The 12,112-nt window shown below is 27.5% G+C and overlaps 1 protein-coding gene across 1 annotated transcript in view; it reads left to right on the forward strand.

Moving 5' to 3' along the window:
* Nucleotides 1-8,756: 8,756 nt before the first annotated feature.
* Nucleotides 8,757-12,112, forward strand: part of LOC122538993 (CCR4-NOT transcription complex subunit 6-like) — a 153,140-nt gene continuing 149,784 nt past the window's right edge. The window contains exon 1 of the mRNA XM_043673547.1: nucleotides 8,757-8,816. Within this exon, the coding sequence (XP_043529482.1) occupies nucleotides 8,778-8,816 (39 nt within the window). The 5' untranslated portion in view covers nucleotides 8,757-8,777. The remainder of the gene's footprint in view (nucleotides 8,817-12,112) is intronic.

Below are 12,112 nucleotides of genomic sequence, written 5' to 3' on the forward strand. Positions count from 1 at the left end.
TCGCGGAATCGTGCAAGAGCATCGGTTTTTGCAATTTTTTTTGCACGTCGTTTCTTATTTTGAAGCTATTTACATTCACTTTCGTGTCGTTATAATGAGACGCAGAAAATTTGAATAGCAGGCGGATTGTTCTTTTGGTACTCCGTTGTTGGAATCATAATTGTAGAAATTCTCAAATAAATGAAAATATATTCATGGAATATACCGAGTACACATGTTGAAGCAACAATAAATTTTGAAGTAACTTATTTACTAATATAATTTTAAATTTTGAACACATTTATATGTATATTTTTTAAATAACTTTGTTTATTGTTACATGTAATTTATATGGACATGGATGTTACAAAGTGAAACGAAATATTTTCATAATAATGAAATCAAAAATCACGTATAATCTTCCTCGAGATTATATGCACGGTGGAATTATGCAATAGAATGAATATATTTATAAAATGAAGCTGACGTACATAAATGTCGTCAGTTCATTCGTACGATTTATAGCAGAAAGAATTAGTTCGTTATTGGTTCGAATCTTTGTCGTAATCATTTAATAAAACATTTTTACAAGAAACGTCTCGTATTATTAATAAAAATTTGTGATAGTTTTCTCTTGTTTTTATTCATGAAATTTTCGCAAAATCACGGGGCATGTTGCTTGTACAGAAAAGAAAATTGGCATACTTTATTTTTATCTATCCTGTCCGATATATTTTTAAATAAGCAGAGGTTGAAGTTTTGCGTTCGTTGATTTTCGGTAGCTCTGGAAATCTTCCTCGTTTCTCTCGTGCCGGAGCAATCCCTCTTACAATTTATCGGCTGTACGTTGAGAAAAGCAATCCGCGTTCGTGCACCAACTTTCTTTTGCATCGTAAATTTTTTTCCCATCTTTCTTCTCTTTGTTCCGAGCAGAAATAGAAATCCATGAGCATCTACGATATTTTACCGATGCGTGTCTATAATCGCTACGAAACACGTGGCAAATGTTTTCGGTTGCTTCGATCGCGCCATAAATATTATTCGCGCGATTTTTCCATTTCCACATTGTGGATCTTCATTTTCGAGGCAGATTCAACAAATGAGAGGTTCCTAGCAAAAACAGAAGAAAGGAAACGCTTGTTGTCCCCGATGGGTGCCTAGGGATAAATATCAAATTAATATACAATAAATATACAATAAATATAAAATTAATATACAGTAAATATACAATAAATATACATACATATATATACATATATAATACAATAAATATACAATAAAATATTCATATATAATACAATTAATATACAACAAAAATATACATATATAATGCAATTAATATACAATAAAAATATACATATATAATACAATTAATATACAACAAAAATATACATATATAATACAATTAATATACAACAAAAATATACATATATAATACAATTAATATACAATAAAAATATACATATATGATACAATTAATATACAATAAAAATATACACATATAATACAATTAATATACAATAAATGTACATATATAATACAATTAATATACAGTAAACATACATACATATATGTACTTATATAATACAATTAATATACAGTAAACATACATACATATATGTACTTATATAATACAATTAATATACAATAATCATACATACATATATATGTATATATACAATTAATATACAATCAATATTAATACAATTAATATATAATAAACATACATACATATATGTACATATATAATACAATAAATATACAATAAAAATATATATATAATACAAACTAATATACAACAAAAATATACATATATAATACAATTAATGTACAATAAAAATATACATATATAATACAATTAATATACAATAAATGTACATACATATATATACATATATAATACAATTAATATACAATAAATATACATACATATATATACATATATAATACAATTAATATACATACATGTATGTACATATATAATACAAATAATATACAGTAAATATCAAAATACTTGAAAAGTATGCAGTAGTTCCTGATGAAAGAGGAAAGTAGCAGTGGGAAAAAAAAAAAAAACAAGAAAAAAGAAATGCAAAAAGTCATAGAGCACAAAAACAAAGGCAGGGGGAATGTGTAGATATCGAGGTGAGGGAAAGTACGCGGAAACAGAAAGGTAAACGATATTGGTACAAAGGTCTGGTATGTATTATGCACTTTTCACGAGCCAGCATTCTCAATAAAACTCTTTGCGCCGGGCATCGAACGGGAGGATCGATCCGTCGATAGACGGCCATGCATATTCCATGAGATATCGCGCGGATCGACAAGAGACGCACCCATAAATCTTTCTCTCCATCACGAATAACTGTTCTTCATAGCCACCCACAAAAATATATATGGGCGTACATCAAGTGTCGAGGAGGGGAGGGCGTCTCTCCGGTTCGAGGCACGTCTTTGTCATTCATCGATCATTCTACTCTTACAATGAAATTTGCAAGTAAAACTCGTCCAGCCAACGTGAAACGTTCGATGGATTTAAACATGTCGTTTCGCCAGCAAATATCGAGACGGGTAAGAGTTCTTTCCTTGTAAAGTCTACTGTTCGAAGAGCAAATTGGTAGAGATTGAAACTTTTCCTGTTGTTTTCCTTTCTTTTTCGGGAACTTTTTCTTTTCGTTTCCTAAGTTGAAATTTTATACGTGTGTCAGTACGAGGCATCTAATATAAAACAATGAGACGAGTTTTTTCTTCAGTGAAATGAATGTAAATTCTCTACTGATTCTACCTTTTTTCTTTTTTTTTTTTGGAACTGTTGTTTTATGAATTGAAATTTTATAAATTTTTCTTTTATAGAACTACCATTTTATAAGTTGAAATTTTATACGTGTGTAAGTACGAGGCATCTAATGTGAAACAATGAATCCAACCTGACAAGAGTTTTTTCTTCAGTGAAATGAATTGAATGTGAACAGTTGTTTTACGTCTCTACTGATTCTACCTTTCTTCTTTTTTTTTTTTTTTTTTTTTGGAACTGTTGTTTTATGAATTGAAATTTTATAAATTTTTCTTTTTTAGAACTATCGTTTTATAAATTGAAATTTTATACGTGTGTAAGTACAAGGTAGCTAATATGAAACAATGAGTCCAACCTGACAAGAGTTTTTTCTTCAGTGAAATAAATTGAATGTGAATTCTCTACTGAGTCTACCTTTTTTCTTTTTTTTTTTCTTTTTTTTTTGGAACTGTTATTTTATGAATTGAAATTTTATACATTTTCGTTTTTTAGATCTATTGTTTCATGAATTGAAATTTTATGCGTGTAAGTACAAGGTAGCTAATATGAAACGTTTAGTTTTACCAGTAAATATTGAAACGAGAAAGAGTTTCTTTCGTGTGGATTCTATTGTTCGGAGAGCGTTGAATCGATAGAGTTGAATTTTTTTCTGAAATTTTACACATGCACAGTGCGAGTCAATAAAAATGTCCACTTGAAATAATTCGTTTCCTATTGACTTTGTAGGAAAAATATTCGTGATGAAATTTATGGCGATCAGATGAGTATGTTTTGGTTCTTTTATGTTTTTTCGAAATTCCTAGGAATGACACATTTTTATTGATAACTTTGAAACTCAAAACGAAACGAAATATGACTACAATACGAGATGTGAGGCAATCAAAATGTATTCGTCTGAGCAATAATTTCGGACACAGTAAATTTCATTTCAAACATATTTTTAAAAAGTCAATAGAAAAAAACGAATTACTTCACTCTGTACGTTCATACGAAAATATATTCATAATTTTTAATAAAAGAAATACGTACGTTAAAACGTAAATTAAAACTAAGATGAAACTTGTAAAATTAAAGAAATAATTCAATGATACACTAAATTTACAATGCATTTACTCTAATAAATTGCGAATCGTCAGTGTGTCAAAGAAATATCCGAATGTTTTCAGATGACCTTATTATTTTGATTCAATCGATGCTGAATTTAAATCTAAATTTGAATTTAATTGATGTCGACACATCGTACAGTTCATCTCGTACTGTAATTACGTGTAATTATTGAAGTGTAAATGTTGGGAATATGAATAAGTAATAATTAATATCAAAATTTTATAAAACAAAGAAACTGCAATTTCAGCCAATATCCTTTATACAAATAAATTTATAATTTACTGTACTGTTCAAAAACAGATAGAAATTTCCGCAAATAAAACGTGTAAAAATCGAGCGAGTTAATTTTTGAAGAGTCAAAAAGAAAGAATAGAATTTTTTCGTTAAAGCCTTCGTTTCTGAGAAAATCGAATTTTTCATGATACAAAAAAGTATAATTAACAGTTCCTTTTTCAAGTAAAATATTTTATAAGATACGTGCGTTCCAGCTGACTGTATTAATTAAAAAATTCGTCAGTATTCCAAGTTTTCTGTGCACAAAAGAAATATCAAAAAAATAATATTCAATTATTGTAACTGTGCACCACCGGCAAACAATATCGTATTCTGGCGATTTATCAAAAATTCTTTTATTTTGAATGTATGAGTGTATATTGATTGAATTCAATTCGTGTATTGTTCGTTTTCATGAATAAAATTCATTATTTCGTATTTATTAACTTTTCACTTCGTTCAAACGCCACAAATGAAGTATCAACAGTCGCGAAATAACATTATGTTGCAAGTACTTCGTGAAATATCTCGTTTGAAAATAATCGTAGTAAAAAAAATAGTTTTCGATACGCGCAAATGCAAAAATTTTATAATCATCGGCACGATGGATATATAATAAATTTTATTTAAAACATGGAGCGTAAGAGGTAAGATTAATAAATTCGATTTAGCAAAATCGGATTTTTTGGAACACGTTATGTATTTAGAACTATAACTGTAGCTACATGAGAATGAAAACTGAACTAACAAGATGTAGGTCGCGTGTATATCGTAGCTTAACCACGGAGAAGTTCGTAAAAATAAATTGTAAAACGACAAAAATTGCCCCGCATTTGCCAACTTTCTCATAATTCTATTAATGATTTATGATCAAAGTCAATTCCAAAAGTGTTGTGCCGCGGCGAAAATTAAAAAATTTTGTAACACACACAGGCAGTTGAATGTAACAGCGGTTGCTTGAAAGTTTCATCAAATTTTTGGCTTATTTTTCGTTTGCTATAGTTAAAGTAAATGGAAGCATGAAACGAGGGGACAGGAAAACAAAGCGAAACACGAATTATTTTTTAGCTTAATTATTAGCAAGAAAAACCTATTTACATGGTACGCAAGTATATTTTTCTTTGCCTTTTTGTTAACTATATTCTTTTTCATTGACTATTTCGTTGGTTTCACTTTTCAAAAGTAACTCAGAATTTCTTGACAATCATTGAAAAGGGAGGATGCACATCAGAATCTGTATCTTGTTTAATATTGAGATTTTGATATTTAGTTGTAGAATTTTTAATCACTTACTTCGTATTAAAGTAGAGTATAATTATCTGAGATATACTTAAAATCACTAGTTTTCATTTTCGATCACCAAATGTTTTGATAAATTTCTTACCTTTCGCGTTCACGAGAGTATACGTTAGAAGTAACTGTTCTCTAACAAGTTTTATAGTACGAACTCTATGTTAATATTAACGATGTATACTCATCAGCAAGCCAACTATTATTGACAATAGATTTAGAACTTCTATTTTCCTTCATCCACAGTAAACGAGAATATCTCGTATAATTCCTAGTGAAGGAACGATTATGAAACACGTCTTTTATATGAATTATCACACGAGCATTAGAAAAAAATGCACGAAAGGGAATTTAATTATTTTGAAATATGACGGCCTTAAAATCTCAAATCAAAAAAGGAGCGCATATTCGTTAACAATGAATGAATCTATTTCGAAAAAAAAATCTATGCCGTAGAGAAGATATAGTCGTTCTTCGAAGTGTTAACGATTAAATAAACAGCGTGCTCGCGAAGCACATGTATATCTGAACTTAGAATCGGTAACTGGTTCGTATAACTGTCTCGTGAACAAAGTTATGATACGTTAATTGCTATTAAACAGAAAACGGCGAGCACTTAAATGTTCATTAAGTATTCACCGTTTTCTTTTTTCCTCTCTCTCCTTTTCCGAGATCGTGCAGTTAGTGACTGCCGCGAACCGTAATAATGGATCCCCCTCATAAAAATAGCAAATTTTCATCCGCGTCATAAACTCCGTGATAAAACGTTCCCTGACGCAGAGCATTCAGTTAAATGCTTTATCTTATATGTATATATATATCGCAGTAATTATCCGTAATTTGAATTGATTTATTTTGTAATTTACAATGTGTGTCTCGTTAAAAATTTAGTTATATATAAAACTGCATCTGTACTCTATAAATGTTGTATAAATACGTTGTTTCTTTTGTTACGCTGCGCCTCGTTATTAATCGTTATTAATTCCTTATCAAATTTAAAATTTGTGTAAATTATATTCTTAAATTATATTATATTTGTATAAGTGATATTTCATTTGTATAAATTACATTACATTTGTATAAATTATATCCTTAAATTATATTACATTTGTATAAATTATATTCTTCATACAAATTATTTATTCGTACAATGCTTTAGAGATTCATTTTCTTCTGAAACTTGTTATTGTTACTTTTTTATTATCACTTCTTTCTGAAACTTGTTATTTCCTTTTTATATTATATAACGCTATACAATAACAGTTTCTTGAATATAAATTTATAGATAATACAGTAACAGTCAAATTAATTCAATATTCGTTGAGCGGAAATTAATTCAACATTATAGTAATTTAGATTCTCTTTATTAATGAATTTTCGAATGTTGATTTTGATTTAATTCTACTATTAATTTCTTAATGTCAAGAAAAGCGTAAAATATAAAATATTATATATTATAAAATATATTAATATAAGTATAAATTATCACGGTCGCCTATAATTTAACGATGTTATTTGAGGCTTAGTATACGAATACTTTTATTTTATGCATGATTACCAATGTTGAAACAACCCAATCAAATCAGGCAATTATATAATTGAGTTCGTGTTTTACTATTAATAGAGAGAGAAATACACATATAGTGGGTTTGATGGTAATACGGTTTTGCAATAACATTCATTATGCTACCAATAATAATTTATTAATGATAATAATACAATGTTCTGATAATTTCTCAATGTTGAATTTTAATGTATGTTCTTGGTAAAGTTAAAATATTTCTGTTTGAAAATATTTGTTTCTAACAATATCAAAGTAGTAAATTAAATGGTTTAATCTTTAATTTTTCACATCCGAATTGGGGATCGTTATTTACTGTTCTTTTTTTTTCAAAATGAAGAATTTCAAGTAAATAAAAAAAAAAAAACTAATGTAGCGTTCTCAGAATTTTTAAATTGAAATCAGAATAAGAGATTTAAGCAATATATTTATAATAATATTACTACGTTACTACGTTAATTTGCTATAATATTAATATTAGTATTATATTAGTATTATATATTATAGTTAAGTATAATTATATATTATATTATTAGTATTATGTATTATATTATATTATAATATTTGTAATATATTATTGCAAATATTGAAATGCTTGTTCCAAGAGAATGTTCAAACATTTCAAATTTGTTCCGACACGAACGATCCTGGGGTAAAGGTTAGGTGAACATTTTTAAGATAATGTAAGATAGAGAAAAAATCGTAAGAAAATCTGATAGATATTAATACCGAGGAAAATTTCAATGGTTCTTAATTATAAAGTGTGGAGAACCCCAGTAATTAAGAATCCATCCCATCTAAACCGACCGTAACGCATACGTGGGGTGGAAAATGCGCATACTGCTCGTTCTCATCATCAGCAAGATAATGCAACCTAACTACTGATCGATTATCAGAGAGATATATAGCAAAATAATGTTTAAAATAATGAGCTATGGAGAGGAAAGGAAGTAAATTTAAAACACTATAAACGAAATAACAGATGGTTCGGAATTGATGAAAATGAAGGAATTTCTCTGTTTTTAATAAAAAGTCAAACAATGTATTGGTTCAGACTGATTAACATTCAGTCAGTTTAAACAGATTATTAATTTTTCAATTGAACAAATTTAACCCTTCTCCTATATATAATATATTAGTAAAATATGCATTAATATATAAATTTAATATATTTATTATACATTAATATATAAATTATACAAATTTAACCCTTCTCCTATATATAATATATTAGTAAAATATAAATTAATATATATAATATATATAATATATTAGTAAAATATAAATTAATATATATAATATATATAATATATTAGTAAAATATAAATTAATATATATAATATATATAATATATTAGTAAAATATAAATTAATATATATAATATATATAATATATTAGTAAAATATAAATTAATATATATAATATATATAATATATATAATATATTAGTAAAATATAAATTATATATATATATATATATTTATATGTTAATATATTATATTAATTATAATATATTAGTGGAATAGCAGAAGTTAAAATCTCCTGAATCTCAGTCAAAAGTATAAATTTGCATAAAAATCCGCAGTCTAGTTACGATTGGTCAGAGGAACATTGGTCATTAACGTTCTGTCAAAATGTCTCCGCTTGATTTCTCGCAGTATCCTGACGCGTTTTATTGTTAATATCTCATTACACGACTCTCTGTCCTCTTAATCACGAAACGTTTATATTTTTCTTCAGGTACGTACCTCGTCGTTTATCTCTTCCACGACTCATGCGAGTCACGTTTGCTACGTCACGCCGCGCCGCATCGGTAAGTAATTAAAGAAAACACTTTTAGTTGCTGCATGAACTTGTTCGTTGAAGTTTCGTACTGCTGTTATTTTATTTTTTTCTTTTTTTTTTAGCGAATTCGTTAAAATTTCGTATTGTTATTTTTTTTTTTATTGTTATCTTCGGTTTATGTTACTGAACTGATCAAACGTCGAATCGAACCGCGTGTCGAGTTTTTATTTATGGATTTTTACGAATCGGATAATTATCGCGGCGTTCTCGTTAGCGCACTATGTTGAAAATTGATTAAAAAAAAAAAAGGAACAAGAGAAACGAAAAGCCACAGGCAACGAGAAGTATTTTCCTCTTGATTTCGAAATAGTTTCCACGAATATTTACAAGTATCGTTCTTTCACGATACTGAAAGTGTCCAAAGCATAATATATAAAACGATTTGTTATTGTGAACGTTGTCAGTATACTTGTTAATTACGATAGTTTACAAACATTCAGAGTTCCACGCTTTAGGACTCAACTCTGAAGAATTCGTAAAATTTTATATCTCAATCTTGCTCTTATTTTGTCAATGAAGAAAAAAAGTTTTCAGAAAACTTCAAGTGTAAATTTAAAAGTTTCTTTTTTACAAATTTTTATTCAAACAGGGGATATTTATCATTGTTAAAGAAATATTATTTGAAGATGGAGTTTAAGTCATCAATTACATTTAATCTTCAATGGCTCTTCAGTCACAGAATCACTGTCGCCTAATGTCAATATTATCTGCAAATAGAACACTCTCGTGTCTATTTGCAGTTTTGTTTATTTTCGTATTGCTCGAATCTCCCTTTTTATACAATTATACATACTGATCTTTATATATATGCACAAAATACAAATATTAACAAAGAAACAAAGGTTTGTAAAAGGTAGTAGCTTTTTCTCTACAAAATATTTCAAAATACTCGATACTTTCGTTAAATAAATGAGCAAGATAAGTAAAATTAATCATTTATCTTAAATTATTCAAATTACAATCTATTTAATAAATATAAATTATCATCATTTATAAAGAAGGATTATATTTTTTCCACTTTATTTTTTACTTACTCGCTTTAAATACAAACATAAATAATACAAATATAATAATAAAATTATAATAATATATTATGTTATAAAATAAATTATAATAATATAAATAACTACAGTTGCCGCAATTTTAGTAAATCATTAACATTTATACAACATTATAAACCCTTGCAAAATTGAAGAAAAAAGAACCAACGATTCAATAATTTTGTTTATGCACATTTGAGGAATGTGTACGAAATGTGTGAATCATTGTCTTATCATCGCAAGCCCCTCGTATCGTATCATTTTCTTATTATTTCAAATTGTTTCAAATTACTCGTGAATATTCATTCCGTTTCGTTTTGCAACTTCGTGCACGCTGAAAAGGTTTCATTAATGCAGACAGCCGTCGTATTTGCATCTGTTTTGGCTTTCAGTTTTGGCGTTCTTCAGCGACATGCATGCGATATCGCCAAGTTGCATAACTGTTGGTTTGTTTGAGGGATGAGACTTGCGCGTTAGCCATAAAACTGGCCCGATACAATCATCCTCGATATCGTACAGCGTTCTAAATGTTTTCGTATCTCTTAGTATCCCGTTTCGTCGTTTCGTTGTAATCCAGTTTCCATTGCTGCTGAAAATATTTCTTTAAAGCGGTTATGTCGTATCCATATTTCGTTGAATATGGACGTGAAATATTGCTTCTATAAAATTGATATTTATTACTATTCTCATACCTTTTGCTCCTATAAAAGTAATTATATTTCATCACTTTTTTCTATATCGCTTTTGCTTCTTCTTTTTTTTTTTTTTTTTTTTTTTTTAAAATATTTCACTTTTNTTTTTTTTTTTTTTTTTTTTTTTTTTTTTTTTTTTTTTTTTTTTTTTTTTTTTTTTCTTTTTTTTTTTTTTTTTTTTTTTTGTTTAAAATATTTCACTGTTAGTTTCAACTATATTGTACAATATGGTTTTACTTAACTTTCAATTGACAAATGCAAATCACTATTGTTCGATTGATCTTCTGTAAATGTCATTCCAACTTACAATCTGTATCTTTAGTTATAATGAACAATAAAACACATATTAAACGAAATAGAACCACCGACGACTAAAGCATTGAATTTCCATCAGAGATATTCAATTAAAAAGAAAAAAATAGTGAAGCTTCATAATAGAACAGGGTACACTAGCTTTTATTTATATCTTTTACGAAAAATCATTTCAATCTTTGAGAATACACTGTACTTGCATTAAAATTTTTAACAAAAATTATACATTGATCATTTTAATTACACAAGCAGATTGTGATCAATAAAACAATCAAAAAGAATTTTACTATTAAATGTTAGGGTGTCGTTGCAAAGGAAAGATCTCAATCTTCAAATTCATGATAGATTTCATGAAAGAAATTTTTTAGTATTTTTAAGTACCATGACAGTTTATAGTATTCTGTAGTTTTCTAGAAAAAGAAGATTTCTAGAGAAAGAATATTTTTTCAATCTCTATTTCTTCGTAAGAAATTTTCAATAATGACATTATGTAAACAGAATTCAATTTAAATGATATGTAGATATATATGTAGATATTCATATAATGATAATCAACAGTAACTATGGAATTTTTTATTCATACACTGGAAATTACGAAAATGTACATAAACTTATAATGTATATAATATTCAAAAATGTATAAAATCTATTTAGCTTCTAAACAAAAATTTAAATTTTGCACAAACATACTTACGCCCTGTTGACAAATTAAATTTAAATTAAATCTAATATATATATATATATATATATATATATATATATATATATATATATATATATATAAAAATCTATAATTAAATACAATTAAATATTTAAATTTAAAAATTCATTATATTTATATAATTAAATATTAAAATGTTTCAACAGCAAAATTAAGATAAAGTGAAAGCAAACAATCGCAAACAAAGAAATTTGTCCCCTATTCATTACTTACCCCTCGTTATGCAGGATCGTATTATACTCGTCGATATTTTTCCACGAACGTGCAAAGAAAGAATTTCGATTCTTTTTTTTTTTTTTTTTTACCAGCTCGCGGCGCGAAAGTCGCCGTCAGTTTTCTTTGACACGCGTGGCGTGGTGCTGGAATTCTCGTACATCCCCCTTCTTGTATTTTCTCACTTTCGTTCCCCTGTGTTCTTCCTTCGATGTCACCGTAAATAAGTCGTCCGCATTGACAAACGACAACGAGGGTTCCCCGCGGTTCGGCCGATCGTTTGTTC

The sequence above is a fragment of the Frieseomelitta varia genome, unplaced genomic scaffold (assembly GCF_011392965.1).
Source record: "Frieseomelitta varia isolate USP_RPSP 00005682 unplaced genomic scaffold, Fvar_1.2 scaffold_185, whole genome shotgun sequence".
Classification (NCBI taxonomy): Eukaryota; Metazoa; Arthropoda; class Insecta; order Hymenoptera; family Apidae; genus Frieseomelitta; species Frieseomelitta varia.